The 24,805-nt window shown below is 44.6% G+C and overlaps 1 protein-coding gene across 1 annotated transcript; it reads right to left on the bottom strand.

The window, feature by feature from the left end:
• Positions 1-425: 425 nt before the first annotated feature.
• LOC306932097 (NLR family CARD domain-containing protein 3-like) lies at positions 426-24,804 on the bottom strand (the record flags this gene model as incomplete). The annotated part of the gene is made up of 9 exons (XM_079513800.1): positions 426-961; positions 1,192-1,241; positions 1,785-1,937; positions 2,713-2,886; positions 4,449-6,217; positions 10,550-10,646; positions 16,448-16,561; positions 20,204-20,317; positions 24,776-24,804. 9 exons carry the CDS (start codon positions 24,802-24,804, stop codon positions 426-428), a joined length of 3,036 nt encoding a protein of 1,011 aa, XP_079369926.1.
• Between the last annotated feature and the right edge of the window lies 1 nt (position 24,805).

The following is a 24,805-nucleotide window of genomic DNA, read 5'->3' as shown; positions in this document are numbered from 1 at the left end:
CCAAAGGACATCCCACTTTACGGTAGAAGATGGTAGTAGCGGTTTCTGGAAAAGCTTCAGGTTTTTCCAAGGTTTTTCCGGGTTAACCCTTCATAGTCCAAAAGCGCCATCGGTGTGTCTTACGTGGAATGTGATCCGTGAGCGTGAACGCTTCCACGTGCACAACAGCAGAGAAACTGGAAGGGTCCGTAAGGAGCACGATAGTACTGGTTCATTACAGACAACCGTGTCTCACACAAAATGAGAACGTGACGCACACATGCAGCACGCCACCAGTGTGAATGAGAAGAAATAAATCTCTCGCTACGGACAACCAATCCCCCCCCCCCCCCCCCCCCCCTCATTATGGACCACCAACCAGTCCTCGCTTACGGACCACCGACCCCATCTCGCTGCAGGACCACCAAACCATTCTGGTTCTGTCCTCACAGGGAAATAGAGGACCCAGTCCTAAGCCAGAACCCAGGATAGAGGGGCTGAGAGAATGTGGACTGGAAGGTGTACAGGTGTGTCAGCATGCCAGAGGACACCCTGTAGAAGGACGCGGTCCCGGCAGGGCAGTCCACGTACACTCCTACTCTGTTGGAGTCGGAGGGGCTGACGGGAAGGACCGTTTTCCTGCTGTCGTGTTGGACGGTGTAAACATCGCCGTGGGGGCCGTCTTTACATTCCACACTCCAGGACTTGTCGTTGAATCCAAGCAGACAGTCGTGGCCCTGTCCTTTCCTGGCGAGTTCTCTGTACGCCACTGCTATATGAACCTGCCCTCGCCACTCTACCTCCCAGTAAAAGCGTCCGGTCAGACCGCCTGTACACAGAACCTGTCTCCAGTAATCGAACCTGTCGGGGTGTTCGGGATACGGCTGGTCCAGATACACCACTGTCTCCACCTTTCTGTTTTTGTCAGACAGAGAGAGCTCTCTGTGTGCGGCGTTTGTGTCCAGTGTGAGACGACGGGAATCTGATGAGAAAACAAGACAATTGAAAATATAATTTATGCGCACCCATGACACTTGCACGCACGCCACGCCACGCCACGCCACACACACACACACACACACACACACACACACACACACACACACACACACACACACACACACACACACACACACACACACACACACACACACACACACACACACACACACACACACACACACACACACAGAGAGAGAGAGAGAGACTTACATTGTGTAAGGAGTTGAGGATTAACCCAGTGTTCTCCTCCATGAATCACACTGTAGGAAGTAGAACAACAATGCATTTATGTCCACCTGTGCAACACAACGTCTCCTCTATACATTCAGGACACTCATGGATGGTTTGCGCAAATGGACATCATAGATAGACCGACCTGGACTCCATAGTTGGGCATGGCTAACACAGACAGAAGAATACGGCATAGGCATACAACGGGTATTGTACAACTGGAGGGTCGTCGTTCCCAACAGACATCGGCCTAGCTTTTGTAATCACTCGCTAGGCCGAGCTACCAACCATTGGAACATAGAAAAATCACACTTGTGTGAAGTGTGGGGTGCTCTTATCATCATACATCATCATTCCGTGCTCAGCCAATCAAATCATCGCTATGGGGTACACACAATGCTCAGCCAATCAAATCATCGCTATGGGGTACACACAATGCTCAGCCAATCAAATCATCGCTATATATGGGGTACACACAAACACACAAAGCTGGGCATTGGAGGGGCTGGCGCCCCTCAAAAAGGGAATCGCTGCACTAACAACCAGCATGGACACAGTTCCACTCTACTCACTTGAGAGTCTCTAGTCCAGCAGAGAGCTGCTTCAGTCCAAAGCTCGGAAGGACGTTGAAGGTCAAGTCTAATTCTCTGAGACGGGAAGGACTGGAGCTGAGAGCTGAGGTCAGAACTTCATAGCCTCTCTCTGACAGCCAGCAGTTCATCAGTCTAAATGGGGAAAAAAAGCACACTTGTGTGAAGTGGCACCCACTGCGGCTGATTCACTGCCACTATCGAGACATGAATACAGTGTTATTGTATGAATTAACCCATTAAGGCCTGACGTCAACATTTTAAAAAAAAAATCTTCTAAATCATGACAGTTTTCTGAAATACCTATGTTTCTATGTCAGTGGTGCTCAATATTTCATGTCAAGGACCACAACAAGTATATGTAATTGGCCGCCGACCCCCATCTGAAAAGATATTGTTCCAGGGACCTCCCAGAAGCAAATATTTGAGTTAAAATAGTTTGCTCTGAAAGAATATAATATTCAAAGATTTGAGGCACATTTTCACGATTTTTAAAAAATAGCAGATCTACAAGCTCGTAGCGCAGCACCGAGTGCCGCGCTACGAGCTTGTAGATCTGCTATTTTCCAATAGCTAAAGTATAACATAATGCTTAAAACACCAAAAAGGGGTTCCCGCCCAGAATGGGATAAACATCACACCTGTGTGAAGAGAGGGGCGCTCTTATCATCATACATACGTTGCCATACATCGTCTCATTACGGCCAATCAGAATCTGCGTCCTCACCTTCGTTTACACACATTTGTATTGGTGTAATTGTAGCATACTGTAGTCACTGTACCATATTATCAGTCTCGTATTTTACTATGAAATCCACCTTATTCAGACTCTTCAAATAAAGCACTACGCAGTATTCATTTCACATAACAAGTCACTGACAAAACAACAGTTATTGTAAATCAATCTGACCTTAAAGTCTCAAGTCTACAATGTGGGCTCGTGAGTCCAGCACAAAGTGCCTCCACTAATGAATCCTCCATGTAGTTGTAACTCAAATCCAGGTGTCGCAGATGGGACGGATTAGAACTGAGAGCGGAAGCCACAACCTCAATGTGTGTCTGCTGGAGTTTACAGCCAACAAGTCTGTAAATGACAGATTACATGTGATCAAAGAGAGATTAAAAACAGAGATTAGACCAAGTTCACTGTCAAGGCTGTTACCTAATAGATCTACTTATCCAGACCTTACAGAGATAGTTCACCCAAAACAATGCTTTCTTTCTAATCGATTACTCTGCACCCCATGGAGACTTGAATTCATGGATATATTGTGTGTTTTTGTCGCATTCATAAACCAATAATTTGATGACCATGCTGTGGTTAACTATGGAGACACAAAGTCTCCTTTGTGAGTGAGTAATGGAACCCAGTGCCAATTATCTAATGTAATCCTGGGCGCTACACTTCCTCTGCCAACCTGGGGGGGGGGGGGGGGGGGGGGCAGCGGACTGACCTCATGCCTCCTTCTATCCATGAGGAGTCCAAGCTGCTTCTTTTCACCTGACGGGGGGATTTCCCTGGCCAGACATAGCGCGTGGAAGGAACACGTTATTCAGACCAGTTCCTTTCCCCTCCATCATGGAGTAATGGAACATTTAAGTAAGAACAGGGAACCAGAACACAGAAGTGAAAGACAGATGGAAAGCTGTCTGTAAGCTTTCATTTATGTAGGTCTATATTATGTAACTTAATTGGTAAGATACCCGTTCCACGATGTGTGAATTCACTACAGTTTGTTTAGGCATTATTAGTATCAGCTGACGGATTTTAATTGGGGATCTTGTCTGTTCATGTGATATTTTTGTTGCATGGCAAGTGAATGGAATCAGTCAAATCGATTATGTTGATTGTCAAGACTAGCTCTATTACCACAATGTACCATTGTTTCCAGTTATAGTGTTAAAAGGGCTATTTCTTTGGTCAATTTATCATCTCAGGCTTGTGTGAACACCCCAGACAGTTTTTAAGTTGCTCTAATGAGTATTTCGAAATTTTATATTGATTTTAGCTGCCCGCCCCCTTCCTATAGAGGGTATGCGTGTGACATCATCATCAAACCAGGAAGTTATGCAGGAACGCCTACTGAGTGGCAAAAAACTACTTTCTGGCCTTGACAGCCCATACATCCACACAGAAAAGTCCTATCTGATTGCATTAAACAACATTAAACAATGTTAAACTCACTTTGCCTGTTGCTTTGCCACTCGATTTGCCACTCGATGTGCCATTCACTTTATGCATGCGCATACCCTCTATACAAGCCCATTGTAACTTCAAACTTAATTTTAACCATCGCCCATTGGGAAATAGGACGTCAAAGGCAATGCATTAGTTAATAATTCTGGGATGTTTTTATGCAGTGTTGTTCTTTTAATTAAAAATAAATAAATAAAATAACCAAGTACGGGGTGTTTTCGATGAATCTATGATGTTTAAAATGAAGTTTGAAGTTACAATAGGTTTGTATAGGAAGGGGGCGGGGCAGCTAAAATGAATATCTAATATCTAAATGCTGAATCGAGCAACTTAAAAACTGTCTGGGGTGTTCGCATAAGCCTAAGTAGTATAGATGAAAAAATTACCAAAAGTTATTTTGAAAGTGAAATACCCCTTTAAGTGTGTTTGTAGATTGACGTTTGACTAACCGAGCCTTTCTGCAGTTCCTCACAGCTGGGACCAGTCTGTATCGCCCTCCCTCTGATGTGTTGTATTTGTCCAGGTCCAAATCATCCAGAAACTCCTCTGACATCTGGAGAATGTAGGCCAAAGCTGAACACTGGGCATGAGACAGTTTTGTCTTCGATCTGTCCCCCGACTTCATGTACTGTTGGATCTCCTGATGTACAGAGTGGTCGTTCATCTCCATCAAACAGTGGAAGATGTTGATAATTCTCTCAGGAGAGTAAGATTTAGTGGCCATCTCCTTCAGGTTGTTGATGGCTCTCTGGATGTTTTCTGGACTGTTCTCCGTCTGCGCCAGCACGCCTCCTAAAAGACTGCGGTTGGATTCCAGTGAGAGGCCATGAAGGAAGCGGACAAAGAGGTCCAGGTGTCCGGTTTTACTCTTCAGGGCTTTTTCAAGGGCTCTCTCGAGGAAGTAGGAAAGGCACAGGTCGTCCATGGTCCAGAATTGCAGGAATGTCTTCAGTATCATCATCTTCCTCTCCGTGATACAGTGGAGCAGGTATACTGCAGCCAGAAACTCCTGGATACTCAGATGAACAAAGGAGTAGACCGTCGTTTCCTGGAAAAGCACACTCTCTCTTTTGAGGATCTCTGTGCACACTCCCGAGTACAGTGAGGCATCTTTCACATCGAGACCGCACTCTTTCAGGTCTTCTTGGTAGAACATGATGTTGCCTTTCTTCAGTTGTTCAAACGCCAACCTGCCCAGCTTCAGGAGAACCTCCCTGTCAGCGTCCACGAGCTGCTGTTGATCCGCCTTGTGGTTATCGCCGTACTTCTGCTTCTTCCTCCTGGTCTGAACCAACAGGAAGTGGCAACACATCTCGGTCAGGGTCTTGGGCAGCCGTCCTCTCTTGTGTGTCCTCAGCGTGTCCTGCATGACTGTAGCGGCGATCCAACAGAAGACTGGGATGTGGCACATGATGTGGAGGCTCCTCGACGTCTTCAGGTGTGAGATTATTCTGCCGGCCAGCCTCTCATCACTAAATCTCTTCCTGAAGTACTCCTCTTTCTGGGGGTCCGTGAATCCCCGTACCTCTGTCACCATGTCAACACATTCCGGAGGGATCTGATTGGCTGCTGCAGGTCTGGTGGTTATCCAGAGGAGGGCTGAGGGGAGCAGATTCCCCTTGATGAGATTTGTCAACAGCGCGTCCACTGAGGATGTCACTGTGACCTCAGAAACAATGTCATTGCTGTCGAAGTGCAGTGGAAACCTGCTTTCATCCAGACCATCAAATATGAACGCGAGTTTCCAGACAGCGAGCTGCTCTGCTGTGACCCTCATTAATGTTGGATGGAAAGCATGGATCAGGTTGAGAAGACTGTACTGCTTACCTCTGACCAAGTTCAGCTCCCGAAAAGAAAAGGCAACCAGGAGAATGACATCTTGATTTTCCAAACCCTTTGCCCAGTCCAGAGTGAACTTGCGCACAGAGAATGTTTTTCCAATGCCAGCGATGCCTTTTGTCAGAACTGTTCTAATGGGCGTCTTTCGGCCAGGGAGGAGGGTTTTGAAGATGTCACAGCAGTTGATAAGTGTGTCATGGAAGGTCTTCATCTTGGAAGCTGTCTCTAGCTGCCACACCTCATGTTGGCTATTAACCCCTTCACTCTCTCCCAAGGTGATGTAGAGCTGTGTGTAGATGCTGACGAGGGAGGGCACTCCGGTGACGTCTGTCACACAATCAAGACTGAGCAAAGTGATCCTGTAATCCTTTAAATCCTCCTGCAGACTGACATGTGCTATGAGAAGATGTTGGAGAAGAGAATTAATACCTTTAATTTAAATATATTCTTTCATAACATCCAGCACAGTATTAATTAAATGCCCACAAATTAAGTAAAAGTGATACTAAAGCAATAATGACATTTATTAATTTAGCTACTTCCTACTTGGTAATATACTACTTTTACTACTACATATGTTGGCAGTCTCACACAATTGTCAAATCCTTCCGTCTCTAAAATTGTAAAGCCCGCCTCTACAGAAATGTTGTTTCTCTTTCTGTTTGTTTTTTACATTCATATATTTGACCCATCTTATATACAGCCATCTACGTATATAGTGGTTACTCTGCAGTGACTGACTCCCTGACTGTTTGCCATCTGTATTTATGTATCTGTATGTGTTTGCTGAGGGTTACACACTGCAGAAGGCCTTATTGGGGCCACTACTATGAGGGTTGTCACCATGCATGTTTTGAAATTATTTCTATCATGCAACAGCCATCTAATAAAGGCATTACACACATTTCACCAGAAGTGTGCCTTAATTGGAATTACTTTTTCATACCTTGTGGGTCCCCAAACAAAGAGCACCTTCATTACATATTATTTTATTGTATTAACTTCTGGATATTCAACAAGTATATTACAGGTAACAGGAGACTATGTAGCATTTGAAGATTGTGGAACAATCAGCAGCGGCTGCCGAACGGTTTGCGGAAGGTTGCCAGTTCGAATCGCCGGACCGGCACGTTAAAATTACCACCGCTGAAGTGCCCTTGAGCAAGGCATTGAACCCCAGCCATGAAATGTTCTATGTTCTAATGTTCTATGGCGGCGGCGGTGGCTCAGGGGTAGAGTGCCTGGATGGCAACCGCAAGGTTGCCAGTTCAAACCCGGGCTCCCCGTCGAAGTGTCCTTGAGCAAGACACTGAACCCCTAATTGCTCCCGATGTGCTAGTTGGTGCCTTGCATGGTTTCCGCTGCCATCGGTGTATGAATGGGTGAATTGATGCACAATCTCTGTAAAGCGCCTTGGATAAAGGCGCTATATAAATGCACCATTTACCATTTAGCAGGGCGTGGCTGTAAACAAGCATCTCGAGCTTAGTCCACTTACCCTGGGTAAACAAAGAACTTTGCTTTGCTTTGCTTTGTTGTGTTAATGGCCTATAGCAACCAAAATAATAGTAATATGAGATGTGAATTAGTGCAAATTCTGTCCATTTTACCATGTCCACTTGTTGTTTGACTGGGCATCCTCAGTCCAGGTGTTGTTTTCTCTCTGTTGGATGAGATGAATACAATTTATATTTACATGAAGTTGAAGAAGGTCAAAGATCAATTCACTATTCAGGGGCCTGGCAGTGCAGTGCTCTTTATACCACATGTTTCCCAAAAGTACGCTCAGGGGTTTGGGTCCCGCGGTCAAACATCTAATCTAATCTCTCTTTTGGGTCCCGACCTGAAAAGTTTGGGAACCACGTACTGCTCTATACTGTATGTGAGCACCAGAAGCTTGAAATGGATCCTGAAAATAACGGGAACTGCGTGTTTGTCCCACATCGCCTTAGTCCGACTACGTGGCTGGTTAACCCATTCTGAACGGGAACCCCTTTTGGTTGCTTTTAAGCATTATGTTATACTTTAGCTATTGGAAAATAATGAGCTTGTAGGTCTGCTATTTTTGAAAAATCGTGAAAATGTAGTGCAAATCTTTGAATATATATTATTTCGGAACGAACGTTTTTAACTCAAAACTTTGCTTCTGGGAAAGTCCCTGGAACAACATGTTTTCAGATGGGAGTCGGCGGCCAATTACTTATAATTCTGGGGGTTCCTTGACATGAAAATGTTTGAGAACCACTGACATAGAAACATAGGGTTTTTCAGAAAATTGTTTTTAGAAGACATTTGTAGAATCGTCCTCAGGTCGACTCGCCCAGCAGCTTCCGCACGCGGTTATGGTTATGGTTAGGGTTTGGGATAGGGTAATGGTCGGACGACGGACAACAAGAAGCAAATGCAAGGAGGACAGGACCGGAGTTAACAGTCTGGCAGCATGAGCATTTTGGATACATTGGAGGCGATCCATGGTTGTTTAAATATAACTGAGGTCTGAGGCAGGTGAAAGGTGGATTTCAATAGTCCATGTGTGAGGAGACAAAGGCATGGATAGCATCTCTAACTCAGGCTAAACTATAGCAATGATATTTGCATTGACTTTTGGGCAGCTTTGGCATCAGGTGTATGCAAGACAGCTAGAGACATATGTCTTGTTTTTGTGATTTGCACTTGCAATTTGCAATATGCAATTTATAGCCTGAGATCACTTTGCCATGCTATAGTCTTATAGTAAAGTTGATTCTGATAGTTCTGTGTAGCCTACTGTATAGAGCAGGGGTTCTCAACCTGTGGGTCGCGACCCCTTGGAGGGTCGCCAAATTATTTTAGGGGGTCCCCAAATTATTAAAAAAAAAAAAAAAAAGAAAAAGATTTTTTAAATGTTTATTTTCACGATTTTTCAAAAATAGCAGACCTACAAGCTCGTAGCGCGCCACTCGGTGGCGCGCTACGAGCTTGTAGATCTGCTATTTTTCAATAGCTAAATTATAACATAATGCTTAAAACACCAAAAGGGGTTCCCGCCCAAAATGGGTTAAGGTTATTGTAGCAGTCAATTTATATTGGGGGTCGGGAGGGGGCGGGGCGGGGGTCCCGAGACATTGCCAAAGCATTTCCGGGGGTCCCCGGCCAAAAAACGTTGAGAACCCCTGGCGTAGAGGACGCAACTCTTTGTGAGCTTGTTGTTCTTCTAATTTCGATGCGATAAACACAGGCTCCGTCAACGACAAAGTAAACTAGAAAAGGTGCCCTTCTGGGCACAGGTCTCCACCAGGAGGATAGGAGTGTGTGTGATGTTTGGCAAAATGTTTAGGAGTAATATAAACGTGTGTGTGTGTGTGTGTGTGTGTGTGTGTGTGTGTGTGTGTGTGTGTGTGTGTGTGTGTGTGTGTGTGTGTGTGTGTGTGTGTGTGTGTGTGTGTGTGTGTGTGTGTGTGTGTGTGTGTGTGTGTGTGTGTGTGTGTGTGTGTGAGTGTGTGTGTGTGTGTGTGACGCGACGCGGCCTGTTGTAGCGCCACCATGACACTGATTTGAAAACTGTCAAGTGTTATTTCTTCCTCAGCCTAGTGGGAATATGCATGCACAGTTTCACCGCAATGCGTTGAGGAGTTGTGGCGATTTGTACAAAACGGGTACAAAGCAGGCTACTCCTGAAAACTTTAGAAGCCAATCGTAGCCAATCAGGACGGATTATTAGGATTGGAGGATTGACATACTGTGTGTGGAGGTAACCTGACTCTGCCAGATGGTGGCAGTATTGAGTTCACCAGTTCCCTCCTCCTGCCTGCATCTGGTCTCTCTCAAGCAGAAACGATGAACCCAGAAGCAGCGAGACAAAAATCTGATATCTCCATAATAATTTAGAGTTGTAGTCTTTAGTTAGGTTGTGTTTACATTTGCGCTGTGGCAGCGCTTCAATACGTCATAAGTCTAGCGTTGATCCCGCCTCTAGCGGCCCCATACGGCCGCATATCGCTCCGGACATAATTCATCCGGAGTACATTGTCTCTGCCTGAGAGATCCCAGACACTCTCTCCCATAGATATATATAAACTCTAGATAGCTCACCCGCGCTGTTGGCCAATGGAGAGCGACGTCGTTACGTGGCGGCCATCTTACATCGGGACACATAACATTGGGTCTATGGGGCATGTACTCTTAAATGACCATAACTTGCTCAATTTTCAACCGATTTTCAAACGGTTTGGTTTGTTATAAACGTCAGAGACGTCCGCATACTTATATGCTTTTATACGACGTTCATATAAAATAAATAAATTAAGCAGATAAGCGTCCTGAATCATAGCCACGTTGACAACGTTTGTAATAAACCAACCCGTTTGTAAATCCGTCAAGATTTGAGCGAGTTATGACTGTTTCTGTTTGAGCTGCCATTGAACATACTGTACTGTATCCCCGATGTAAGATGGCTGCCGGGTGAACGACGTCAGAAACTCCGCCTTGAGCCATCTAGTGTTTATATATATCTATGCTCTCTCCTGGCAGAATGCAAATGTTGTCCAGCAGGGGGAGTGGTTCCACCAGGCTAGTGTGGAGGTCCAGTTGACTTAAATTGTATAGTGTTATAGTGTATATTGTATATATACAATATACACTATAACACTATAGTGTTATAGTGTATATTGTATAGTGTTATAGTGTTGTATATATTTATAGGAGGGTTGACATACTGTGTATCAGGAGGTCCAGGTTCGTTACTGAAGTTAGGAGGATTTCCTCTAGACCAGTCACTCTTCACAGACAGAAGGCTGGGAGTTGGAGACTCTGCTCTGTGGTGGACACTTCTGGAATCACACAGACAGAAATAACAATACATAAACAACAGAGACAGTGAATAATACTACTAGAAATAATACTAAGTAAATAACAGACAGTAACTAGAAAAAGTGCCCTTCCGGGCACAGGTCTCCACCAGGAGGATAGGAGTGTGTGTGATGTTTGGCAAAATGTTTAGGAGAATTTTTTTTTCCTTCATTTTGTTGAGGAAATGCAGAGCCAGATCGCTCATAGCATCTCTGAGGATAGAATTCTGGATGAGCAGGACATGTGCAGCATTTTGTACAAAACGGGCCACTCCTGAAAACTTTGGAAGGCAATCTTAGCCAATCAGTGTACAATCTGAGAAATCCAACAGACTCGTCTTGATCACATGACTACAGAGATCATGTGTACCGATTTGAGGCATTTTGTTCCAAAAATGTGTTTTGCAAAAATCAACCTGTTGGTGGCGCTATAACAGGCCAATGTGAAAAGGGTGGGATATATTCCTCAGCCTAGTAAGAAAATGTGTGAAAGATTTCACGTAAATTGCATGCTGCGTTCATGATTTGAGGCAAACTGTGAAAGCCAATTATAGGCAATTAGGATGGAATATGAAATATCAGACAGATCCGACTTGAGCACATGACCATAGAGATACTGTGTAACGATTTGTGAGATTTTTGGACAGAATCTGGAGGAGTAATATCAAAAAATGTGTTTTACAAAAGTCGGCCTCCTGGTGGCGCTATAAAAGGCAGATGCGGAAAAGGCAGGTAAAAGGTTTGTCCTTGGCCTCTAGGGAGTGTGCATGCAACGTTTCACGCAGATCGGTGTAGTTTTAGGTAGAAAATGTGAAAAGCTGCCTCATGGTGGCGCTATAACAGGCCGTTCTGGAAAATGTGGGGCAGAGGTTCATCGTTGGCATCCAGGGAGTGTGTGTGCAAAGTTTGGCATCGACCGGGTTAACGGTGCCGGAGATTAGCTGTTCACAGACGGACGGAAGGACGGAAGGACGGACGGAAGGACGGACACACGGACGGAGTGCAAAACATACTCTCTCCCCATGCCTTCGGCCTGTCTCCGGCCTGGTGGAGACAATTAGCAGGCCCGAACGGAATACGCGGCCGCGGTGTTCCGACAAAAACTCTCATCGTAATATTAACCAGTGGATGCATCCCGCCCCTCCTCCCCTCATTCTCTACTGCTGACTAATATGTTGTGAGTTGGTCTGGAGGCTATGGACGAGAATATTTAATATAACTTTATCAAAAGCTGTCGGAAGTCCTGTCGGATTTACTGCAGAGGAGCTGACTGCTGAGTGACTTCGTCGTCATTCAATTACTTTTATTCGGATGGGGGGCCCGTGTTGTTTGCCAACACCCATGGATTACCTAAAGAAATGTCGAGCATTCTGAAGCAACAGGAGTGCGAGTGGTTTTGGAACTTTGGGTAAGTGAAATGTAATGAAATGAAATGAAATGAAATTAAATTAAATGAAATGATTACTATATTTACCCAGGGTATCTGGGCTAAGCTCAAGAACTTGTTTCCAGCCAGGCCCTGCTCATAGAACACATTTCATTGTAGTGGTTCAATGCCTTGTTCAAGGGCACTTCAGCGGTGGTAATTTTAACGTGTCGGACCGCTGATTCTAACTGGCGACCTTCCGGTATCAAGACCGCCCCTCAATCCGTTCGGCCACCGCTGCCACTAAACACACTTACATTTACATTTAGGCTAGCCTACTATTGTATTTGCTAGCTGGTTTGGTTAACATGCTGAACTAAATTAAAAAGAAATGTGGCAGCGTGGCGATCGCTCCGAGAGCTGAGAGAGAGAGAACGTGTGTGTGTTTGGAGAGACTGCATGCTACGTGCGTGCGAGAGAGAGCGAAAGTGTGTGTGTGTGTGTGTGTGTGTGTGTGTGTGTGTGTGTGTGTGTGTGCGCGACAGCGCATGTGTGTTTGGAGAGAGCGTGCGTGCGTGCGTGCGAGAGAGAGAGCGAGAGAGAGAGAGAGTGTTTGGAGAGTGTGTGAGAGAGATAATCTTTTACACCTTTATTCAATTGACAATTCCTATTTATATTCATTATTTATTTGTACATACGTTGTTTTATCTTGATGGTCTTGTTCCACTTTTGCTTTGGCAATGTAAACGTATGTTTTCTCATGCCAGGCAATAAAGCTAATTTGAATTGAATTGAATTGAGAGAAAACCTTTAGCTGAGACAGATGAAGCAGGAGCCAGGGACCCCATATAAAACTGTGTTGCAGATTCAACTTTTTAATAGATTTCAGATAGCTTGCCCACTCTGTTTTGGTGCCTAGCTTTCCCTGGTGCCCAGTCTGCCCTCCTTTCCCTAGTGCCCACTGTTTTGGTGCCTATACCTTTCCCTGGTGCCCAGTCTGCCCACCTTTCCCTAGTGCCCACTCTATTTTGATGCCCACCTTTCCCTGGTGCCCACTCTGTTTTGATGCCCACCTATCCCTGGTGCCCACTCTGTTTTGATGCCCACCTTTCCCTAGTGCCCACTCTGTTTTGGTGCCCACCTATCCCTGGTGCCCAGTCTGCCCACCTTTCCCTAGTGCCCACTCTATTTTGATGCCCACCTTTCCCTGGTGCCCACTCTGTTTTGATGCCCACCTATCCCTGGTGCCCACTCTGTTTTGATGCCCACCTTTCCCTAGTGCCCACTCTGTTTTGGTGCCCACCTATCCCTGGTGCCCAGTCTGCCCACCGTTCCCTAGTGCCCACTCTGTTTTGGTGCCCACCTATCCCTGGTGCCCAGTCTGCCCACCGTTCCCTAGTGCCCACTCTGTTTTGGTGCCCTCCCTAGTGCCTTCATAGATTTGTTTGACAGCACCATGTCAAACAGTGCAGTGTTGTGTTGGATTCATGTTCAGTATTTTTAGACACCCACTTAGTCGCAGCATGAGGCATCGTTTGGGAACTTGTAGATCTGCTATTTTCGACTAATGTTACCCTCAGAATAGGGATGCTAGGGTTTTAACACATTGTCTTTGTTTTGCAGTACGATCTAGGACTGAAACCATGGCTGCCTGCCTCTCCAAGACCCATGTACTGCTGAGAGGAAGAAGTTTGTGTTGGATTTTATAAAGGCTCTGGTTGAGGCAGATATTCCTCTTGAGGAAGCCCCCAAGCTGGCCCCTGGCTATCTGGCTGGCAGGCAGGCAGGCAGGCAGACTGACTGACTGACTGACTGACTGACTGACTGACTGACTGACTGACTGACTGACTGACTGACTGACTGACTGACTGGCGGAAAGCCACTGGCTGGCTGGCTGGCTGGCTGGCTGGCTTGTATGTTCATGTTGGACCCATTGTAATTTCATTTCACATTTGTTATTTGAATTGTACTAAAGAATGTTCATGAAGGAGTGAATTATTATTGAATAAAAATGGATGAAGTCGAAGATTTGACTAATAGATCTTAATTACTTTGTTGTGGTACTTTAAGGTTTATTTCGCATATTTAGAGTTATTTTTGCTCTAAACACACTGATTATAGTCCTGGATAACTGTCTAAAACCTTCAAAGAAAAAAAATCCAGCTGATTTTCCTCCGGAGTCACCGCAGAAAAAAAGAAAAAAACCTGCATATTCCGTTTGGCCTTAGTAATTAGCACAACAGTAGCTTGTATTCCATGTAGTACAAACGGTGCAATAGAATGATTTGTCCAAGGAGATAAAGACGAGTGCCTCTCTAAACACTTAAAACTTAGGTCAGGATTGAGAAGGCGTTTTTAGAATCCTGAATGGGTTAAAAGGTGTCTGTTGAATTGAGCAATTGGAACAGTCTCCTTAACAGTTAGTCTATTGTAACAGTTATCTCCTTAACAGTTAGTCTATTGTAACAGTTATCTCCTTAACAGTTAGTCTATTGTAACAGTTATCTCCTTAACAGTTAGTCTATTGTAACAGTTATCTCCTTAACAGTTAGTCTATTGTAACAGTTATCTCCTTAACAGTTAGTCTATTGTAACAGTTATCTCCTTAACAGTTAGTCTATTGTAACAGTTATCTCCTTAACAGTTAGTCCGCCAGCATTTATTGATAAATTGTAATATACAGTATTCATTCATGCCAGCATTTTTCCCTGTTCAGCTCTTATTTTGAAGAGCCACACTCCAATCTTAAAATCCCACACTCTTCACATCAAATAGAAATTCAGAAATTCAGAGTAGCAATTTAGCCCAGTTCTCCCCTGCAAAAGTTGCATTTAATTGCTTAACTATATTACCCTGAATCTAATAGTTTAATAACTCAACCGCCCATGCATGCATTGATTACAGGTTACAATAATACCTAAAGTTTATAGTCTGCTAAAATAGTGCACCTCTTCTTAAACCAATATTATTTTAAGTCTTAAGAACGGGACATATGCCGACAATTGACCAGATCTACAAGCTCAATGTGCGTAGAGCAGGGGTTCTCAACCTGTGGGTCGCGACCCCTCGGAGGGTCGCCAAATTATTTTAGGGGGTCCCCAAATTATTTTCAAAAAAAAAAAAAAAAAGATTTTTTTAAATGTTTATTTTCACGATTTTTCAAAAATAGCAGACCTACAAGCTCGTAGCGCGCCACTCGGTGGCGCGCTACGAGCTTGTAGATCTGCTATTTTTCAATAGCTAAATTATAACATAATGCTTAAAACACCAAAAGGGGTTCCCGCCCAAAATGGGTTAAGGTTATTGTAGCAGTCAATTTATATTGGGGGTCGGGAGGGGGCGGGGCGGGGGTCCCGAGACATTGCCAAAGCATTTCCGGGGGTCCCCGGCCAAAAACGTTGAGAACCCCAAGCGTACTCTTTGTGAGCTTGTTGTTCTTCTAATTTCGATGCGATAAACACAGGCTCCGTCAACGACAAAGTAAACTAGAAAAGGTGCCCTTCTGGGCACAGGTCTCCACCAGGAGGATAGGAGTGTGTGTGATGTTTGGCAAAATGTTTAGGAGTAATATAAACGTGTGTGTGTGTGTGTGTGTGTGTGTGTGTGTGTGTGTGTGTGTGTGTGTGTGTGTGTGTGTATGTGTATGTGTATGTGTGTGTGTGTGTGTGTGTGTGTGTGTGTGTGTGTGTGTGTGTGTGTGTGTGTGTGTGTGACGCGACGCGGCCTGCTGTAGCGCCACCATGACACTGATTTGAAAACTGTCAAGTGTTATTTCTTCCTCAGCCTAGTGGGAATATGCATGCAAAGTTTCACCGCAATGCGTTACAAAACGGGTACAAAAAGTTTTCAGGCTACTCCTGAAAACTTTAGAAGCCAATCGTAGCCAATCAGGACGGATTATTAGGATTGGAGGATTGACATACTGTGTGTGGAGGTAACCTGACTCTGCCAGATGGTGGCAGTATTGAGTTCACCAGTTCCCTCCTCCTGCCTGCATCTGGTCTCTCTCAAGCAGAAACGATGAACCCAGAAGCAGCGAGACAAAAATCTGATATCTCCATAATAATTTTGAGTTGTAGTCTTTAGTTAGGTTGTGTTTACATTTGCGCTGTGGCAGCGCTTCAATACGTCATAAGTCTAGCGTTGATCCCGCCTCTAGCGGCCCCATACGGCCGCATATCGCTCCGGACATAATTCATCCGGAGTACATTGTCTCTGCCTGAGAGATCCCAGACACTCTCTCCTGGCAGAATGCAAATGTTGTCCAGCAGGGGGAGTGGTACCACCAGGCTAGTGTGGAGGTCCAGTTGACTTAAATTGTATAGTGTTATAGTGTATATTGTATAGTGTTATAGTGTATATTGTATAGTGTTACAGTGTTATAGTGTTGTATATATTTATAGGAGGGTTGACATACTGTGTATCAGGAGGTCCAGGTTCGTTACTGAAGTTAAGAGGATTTCCCATAGACCAGTCACTCTTCACAGACAGAAGGCTGGGAGTCTGAGACTCTGCTCTGTGGTGGACACTTCTGGAATCACACAGACAGAAATAACAATACATAAACAACAGAGACAGTGAATAATACTACTAGAAATAATACTAAGTAAATAACAGACAGTAATTAGCAGGCCCGAACGGAATACGCGGCCGCGGTGTTCCGACAAAAACTCTCATCGTAATATTAACCAGTGGATGCATCCCGCCCCTCCTCCCCTCATTCTCTACTGCTGACTAATATGTTGTGAGTTGGTCTGGAGGCTATGGACGAGAATATTTAATATAACTTTATCAAAAGCTGTCGGAAGTCCTGTCGGATTTACTGCAGAGGAGCTGACTGCTGAGTGACTTCGTCGTCATTCAATTACTTTTATTCGGATGGGGGGCCCGTGTTGTTTGCCAACACCCATGGATTACCTAAAGTGCCCAGTCTGCCCACCGTTCCCTAGTGCCCACTCTGTTTTGGTGCCCACCTATCCCTGGTGCCCAGTCTGCCCACCGTTCCCTAGTGCCCACTCTGTTTTGGTGCCCACCTATCCCTGGTGCCCAGTCTGCCCACCGTTCCCTAGTGCCCACTCTGTTTTGGTGCCCACCTATCCCTGGTGCCCAGTCTGCCCACCGTTCCCTAGTGCCCACTCTGTTTTGGTGCCCTCCCTAGTGCCTTCATAGATTTGTTTGACAGCACCATGTCAAACAGTCAGTGTTGTGTTGGATTCATGTTCAGTATTTTTAGACACCCACTGAGTCGCAGCATGAGGCATCGTTTGGGAACTTGTAGATCTGCTATTTTCGACTAATGTTACCCTCAGAATAGGGATGCTAGGGTTTTAACACATTGTCTTTGTTTTGCAGTACGATCTAGGACTGAAACCATGGCTGCCTGCCTCTCCAAGACCCATGTACTGCTGAGAGGAAGAAGTTTGTGTTGGATTTTACAAAGGCTCTGGTTGAGGCAGATATTCCTCTTGAGGAAGCCCCCAAGCTGTAGCCTGGCTAATAAGCCAGACTAATATCACACAACACTGTCGCGGTATATCAGTCTGGGCTGGCTCCACTTGGATTTCATTTCCCGGGGAACATTTTCTCTTCGACGCAATTGGTCAGAGCTACTGTCAGTCAAAGGTCTCAAGCATTGAACGTCACTGTACCAAAGCCCGCCTATATTGCATACCGTGTCCCGATTGGTCCGACCTGTTCTCTGCTGTAGGAAAGAGGCGTGCTACTGAGCCTCGCCAGACCGTAATCCGCTGGTAGGCAACTTTTTTTTGCCAACGGCTGATTCGGTCTGGTTTATTAACCAGGCTACCCAAGCTGGCCCCTGGCTATCTGGCTGGCAGGCAGGCAGGCAGACTGACTGACTGACTGACTGACTGACTGACTGACTGACTGACTGACTGGCGGAAAGCCACTGGCTGGCTGGCTGGCTGGCTTGTATGTTCATGTTGGACCCATTGTAATTTCATTTCACATTTGTTATTTGAATTGTACTAAAGGATGTTCATGAAGGAGTGAATTATTATTGAATAAAAATGGATGAAGTCGAAGATTTGACTAATAGATCTTAATTACTTTGTTGTGGTACTTTAAGGTTTATTTAGCATATTTAGAGTTATTTTTAAACACATTGATTATAGTCCTGGATAACTGTCTAAAACCTTCAAAGAAAAAAAAACCCGCAGATTTTCCTCCGGAGTCACCGCAGAAAAACAGAAAAAAACCTGCATATTCCGTTTGGCCTTAGTAATTAGCACAACAGTAGCTTGTATTCCATGTAGTACAAACGGTGCAATAGAATGATTTGTCCAAGGAGATAAAGACGAGTGCCTCTCTAAACACTTAAAACTTAGGTCAGGATTGAGAAGGCGTTTTTAGAATCCTGAATGGGTTAAAAGGTGTCTGTTGAATTGAGCAATTGTAACAGTTATCTCCTTAACAGTTAGTCTATTGTAACAGTTATCTCCTTAACAGTTAGTCTATTGTAACAGTTATCTCCTTAACAGTTAGTCTATTGTAACAGTTATCTCCTTAACAGTTAGTCTATTGTAACAGTTATCTCCTTAACAGTTAGTCTATTGTAACAGTTATCTCCTTAACAGTTAGTCTATTGTAACAGTTATCTCCTTAACAGTTAGTCTATTGGAACAGTTATCTCCTTAACAGTTAGTCCGCCAGCATTTATTGATAAATTGTAATATACAGTAATTCATGCCAGCATTTTTCCCTGTTCAGCTCTTATTTTGAAGAGCCACACTCCAATCTTAAAATCCCACACTCTTCACATCAAATAGAAATTCAGAGTAGCAATTTAGCCCAGTTCTCCCCTGCAAAAGTTGCATTTAATTGCTTAACTATATTACCCTGAATCTAATAGTTTAATAACTCAACCGCCCATGCATGCATTGATTACAAGTTACAATAATACCTACAGTTTATAGTCTGCTGAAATAGTGCACCTCTTCTTAAACCAATATTATTTTAAGTCTTAAGAACGGGACATATGCCGACAATTGACCAGATCTACAAGCTCAATGTGCGTAGAGGACGCAACTCTTTGTGAGCTTGTTGTTCTGCTAATTTCGATGCGATAAACACAGGCTCCGTCAACGACAAAGTAAAAGGTGCCCTTCTGGGCACAGGTCTCCACCAGGAGGATAGGAGTGTGTGTGATGTTTGGCAAAATGTTTAGGAGTAATATAAACGTGTGTGTGTGTGTGTGTGTGTGTGTGTGTGTGTGTGTGTGTGTGTGTGTGTCAGTGTGTGACGCGACGCGGCCTGTTGTAGCGCCACCATGACGCTGATTTGAAAACTGTCAAGGGTTATTTCTTCCTCAGCCTAGTGGGAATATGCATGAACAGTTTCACCGCAATGCGTTGAGGAGTTGTGACGATTTGTATAAAACGGGTACAAAGCAGGCTACTCCTGAAAACTTTAGAAGCCAATCAGGACGGATTATTAGGATTGGAGGATTGACATACTGTGTGTGGAGGTAACCTGACTCTGCCAGATGGCGGCAGTATTGAGTTCACCAGTTCCCTCCTCCTGCCTGCATCTGGTCTCTCTCAAGCAGAAACGATGAACCCAGAAGCAGCGAGACAAAAATCTGATATCTCCATAATAATTTAGAGTTGTAGTCTTTAGTTAGGTTGTGTTTACATTGCGCTGTGGCAGCGCTTCAAATTGAATTGAAGCCTTCAATACATCATACGTCTAGCGTTGATCCCGCCTCTAGCGGCCCCATACGGCCGCATATCGCTCCGGACATAATTCATCCGGAGTACATTGTCTCTGCCTGAGAGATCCCAGACACACATTGTGGCAGCGGTGGCCGAACGGATAGTGGAGCGGTCTTGATACCGGAATGTCGCCAGTTCGAATCAGCTGTCCGACACGTTAAAATTACCACCGCTGAAGTGCCCTTGAACAAGGCATTGAACCACTACGATGAAATGTGTTCTATGAGCAGGGCCTGGCTGGAAACAAGTTCTTGAGCTCAGCCCAGATACCCTGGGTAAATATAGTAATCATTTCATTTCATTTCTCTCTCCTGGCAGAATGCAAATGTTGTCCAGCAGGGGGAGTGGTTCCACCAGGCTAGTGTGGAGGTCCAGTTGACTTAAATTGTATAGTGTATAGTGTTATAGTGTTGTATATATTTATAGGAGGGTTGACATACTGTGTATCAGGAGGTCCAGGTTCGTTACTGAAGTTAGGAGGATTTCCCATAGACCAGTCACTCTTCACAGACAGAAGGCTGGGAGTTGGAGACTCTGCTCTGTGGTGGACACTTCTGGAATCACACAGACAGAAATAACAATACATAAACAACAGAGACAGTGAATAATACTACTAGAAATAATACTAAGTAAATAACAGACAGTAATTAGCAGGCCCGAACGGAATACGCGGCCGCGGTGTTCCGACAAAAACTCTCATCGTAATATTAACCAGTGGATGCATCCCGCCCCTCCTCCCCTCATTCTCTACTGCTGACTAATATGTTGTGAGTTGGTCTGGAGGCTATGGACGAGAATATTTAATATAGCTGTATCAAAAGCTGTCGGAAGTCCTGTCGGATTTACTGCAGAGGAGCTGACTGCTGAGTGACTTCGTCGTCATTCAATTACTTTTATTCGGATGGGGGGCCCGTGTTGTTTGCCAACACCCATGGATTACCTAAAGAAATGTCGAGCATTCTGAAGCAACAGGAGTGCGAGTGGTTTGCCCACCTTTCCCTAGTGCCCACTCTATTTTGATGCCCACCTTTCCCTGGTGCCCACTCTGTTTTGATGCCCACCTATCCCTGGTGCCCACTCTGTTTTGATGCCCACCTTTCCCTAGTGCCCACTCTGTTTTGGTGCCCACCTATCCCTGGTGCCCAGTCTGCCCACCGTTCCCTAGTGCCCACTCTGTTTTGGTGCCCACCTATCCCTGGTGCCCAGTCTGCCCACCGTTCCCTAGTGCCCACTCTGTTTTGGTGCCCACCTATCCCTGGTGCCCAGTCTGCCCACCTTTCCCTAGTGCCCACTCTGTTTTGGTGCCCACCTATCCCTGGTGCCCAGTCTGCCCACCGTTCCCTAGTGCCCACTCTGTTTTGGTGCCCACCTATCCCTGGTGCCCAGTCTGCCCACCGTTCCCTAGTGCCCACTCTGTTTTGGTGCCCTCCCTAGTGCCTTCATAGATTTGTTTGACAGCACCATGTCAAACAGTGCAGTGTTGTGTTGGATTCATGTTCAGTATTTTTAGACACCCACTTAGTCGCAGCATGAGGCATCGTTTGGGAACTTGTAGATCTGCTATTTTCGACTAATGTCACCCTCAGAATAGGGATGCTAGGGTTTTAACACATTGTCTTTGTTTTGCAGTACGATCTAGGACTGAAACCATGGCTGCCTGCCTCTCCAAGACCCATGTACTGCTACAATTTACAATTTACAATTTAGGCATTTAGCAGACGCTCTTAATCCAGAGCGACTTACAATAGGCAAGAACAAAAAGCATGGGAATACATCACATATGTAAAAAAAAAAAAAAAAAAAAAAAAAAATGCATTTATCGCGAAACATGCGTAAGCTAAGACCGTGACTAGAACATATCTATATAATGACACTATACATATAAACTATAACTAGAACATATCTATATAATGACACTATACATATAAACTACACATATATGCTATACTATGCTGTGCATACATACTATGAAGTGCTATGACTACATACAATGCACTTATTGTGCTGTCTACATGACATGCTATAAGTCTGTTTCAAATGCTGCTGAGAGGAAGAAGTTTGTGTTGGATTTTACAAAGGCTCTGGTTGAGGCAGATATTCCTCTTGAGGAAGCCCCCAAGCTGGCCCCTGGCTATCTGGCTGGCAGGCAGGCAGGCAGACTGACTGACTGACTGACTGACTGACTGACTGACTGGCGGAAAGCCACTGGCTGGCTGGCTGGCTGGCTGGCTGGCTTGTATGTTCATGTTGGACCCATTGTAATTTCATTTCACATTTGTTATTTGAATTGTACTAAAGAATGTTCATGAAGGAGTGAATTATTATTGAATAAAAATGGATGAAGTCGAAGATTTGACTAATAGATCTTAATTACTTTGTAACCTCACTTTACTTTAAGGTTTATTTAGCATATTTAGAGTTATTTTTGCTCTAAACACACTGATTATAGTCCTGGATAACTGTCTAAAACCTTCAAAGAAAAAAAATCCAGCTGATTTTCCTCCAGAGTCACCGCAGAAAAACAGAAAAAAACCTGCATATTCCGTTTGGCCTTAGTAATGAGCACAACAGTAGCTTGTATTCCATGTAGTACAAACGGTGCAATAGAATGATTTGTCCAAGGAGATAAAGACGAGTGCCTCTCTAAACACTTAAAACTTAGGTCAGGATTGAGAAGGCGTTTTTAGAATCCTGAATGGGTTAAAAGGTGTCTGTTGAATTGAGCAATTGGAACAGTCTCCTTAACAGTTAGTCTATTGTAACAGTTATCTCCTTAACAGTTAGTCTATTGTAACAGTTATCTCCTTAACAGTTAGTCTATTGGAACAGTTATCTCCTTAACAGTTAGTCTATTGTAACAGTTATCTCCTTAACAGTTAGTCTATTGTAACAGTTATCTCCTTAACAGTTAGTCTATTGTAACAGTTATCTCCTTAACAGTTAGTCCGCCAGCATTTATTGATAAATTGTAATATACAGTAATTCATGCCAGCATTTTTCCCTGTTCAGCTCTTATTTTGAAGAGCCAGAGCTATTTTCCAAAAAAAAAAAAGATTTTTTTAAATGTTTATTTTCACGATTTTTCAAAAATAGCAGACCTACAAGCTCGTAGCGCGCCACTCGGTGGCACGCTACGAGCTTGTAGATCAATAGCTAAATTATAACATATTGCTTAAAACACCAAAAGGGGTTCCCGCCCAAAATGGGTTAAGGTTATTGTAGCAGTCAATTTATATTGGGGGTCGGGAGGGGGCGGGGCGGGGGTCCCGAGACATTGCCAAAGCATTTCCGGGGGTCCCCGGCCAAAAACGTTGAGAACCCCTGGTATAGAGCAGTGTTTCTCAAACCTTTTCATGTCAAGGAACCCCGAATTGATTTGGCCGCAGACACACATCTGAAAAGATTGTGTGTCTGTCAGGGACCTCCGGCCGTGCCGTGGGGTTCAGATACATGTGGTGCCTTTCAGTTATGGCTGCTGCCCACAACTGTTTTAACTATTGCCGGTGATCAGATTACAATAAACACTGAAGGTGCGAGTCACCTAGGTCAGTGGTTTTCAACTAGTGGTCCGGGGACCACCAGTGTTCGTTGAGGGGGTTCCAGGTGGTCCCCAGCTAAATGATGGAGAGTTGGTTGAACATTTAAAGATGTACAAATATACACAAAAACATGTACAGTATGAGAAAAAAGGGGCTGGGGGGATGGGACTCTGACTTTTTCTTTTACAGGGGTCAGTTTCGAATTGTAGCCTTCCATATATAGGTGCTCTTTGAGAGCGGCTTTGAAGGAGTGGGCACTGGGTGTGAAAATTACATGTGTGTTTAAAAGCAATGACACGCTTTAAGAGTTACATTTGCATTTACATTCCGTAATTTACAAGAAGTCTACACAATTTTTTTTATCAACTTTTGCCTGTTACTGTATCTCCCCTAACAAAATCTTGTACGTTTTGGGTGAGAGAGGTTAAATCTGGTGAAATGGTGGTCCGACGTGGCTCAAATTCCGAATAAATAATGGGCCTTTTGACATGACAAAGGTTGAAAATCACTGCATTGGAGGATTCACATACTTTGTGTGTGCCGGTGGTTCATCATTACTGAAGCAGAGAGGCGATGCTTTAGAGCCATCACTCTTCATAGACACACAGCTGGGGGTCGGAGACTCTCGTCCGTGGTAAAGGCTTCAGGAATCATGCAAAAGAAAATGTTTCTACAATTATCAACGCACAGTAAATTAAAAAGGTCTGTTAGTTTAACTATTTAAGTAAGTTCTTATTTTTATGGTCACATTATACGTCTAGACATAAATACAAGGAGGTTGTGTGAGGAGCATTGGTTCATGAACAGTTTTCAATGTATCTACATTCATGTTTCAGTCAACCAGACATTGCAGTCTCCTGGGCGATTGTCATTTTCTTTCACGCGGTTCAGATCATGTGGTGCTTTGGCAAAAATAACATGTTTTCTTCTTTTTTTTTAACTTTTTTTACTTGCTCAGGTAAGCGAGGAAAGTGTGAGTTATGCATGCAACTGGCGGCCCGGGGGCCACATGCGGCCCCCAACTTCACGTAATGTGGCCCTCAGGTAAATTTTAGAATACTGATTTATTCCCCCCCGAGCACGCTGGTGCTCGCGGCAACGCGCCCCGCCCACTTCCAACCCCCGTGAGACTTACCCAATAGTCTTCGCCACGCCTTTTTGGGGCCACGATTCGACACAAAGAAGCATCCCAATTCTCTAGGCCAACTCAAGATCATACTCCCCCCGATAAACTCTTCTCATTGCCCACGTCCATCCTACACGTTCCACTCCTACCAAACCATCAACGGATGCACTCATCCATCATTCATCCGTCCTGATCAACTCTCCCCTCAATCTTTCCGAATCCATCCTCCGCCACATCCCCGCATGATGTTCCTCAACGCTGCAACTCAAGACCATCTCCTCACGGAGACTGGTTTCGCCACTCCTGGCTCCACCCCAGTCAAATCTTGACTCCTACATCACTCCTACCCTGGGCACTCGTTCCGCATTGGTGTCATT

This window comes from Electrona antarctica (assembly GCF_951216825.1).
Source record: "Electrona antarctica genome assembly, chromosome: 2".
Lineage (NCBI taxonomy): Eukaryota > Metazoa > Chordata > Actinopteri > Myctophiformes > Myctophidae > Electrona > Electrona antarctica.
This window is presented reverse-complemented; position numbering and strand designations above follow the sequence as displayed.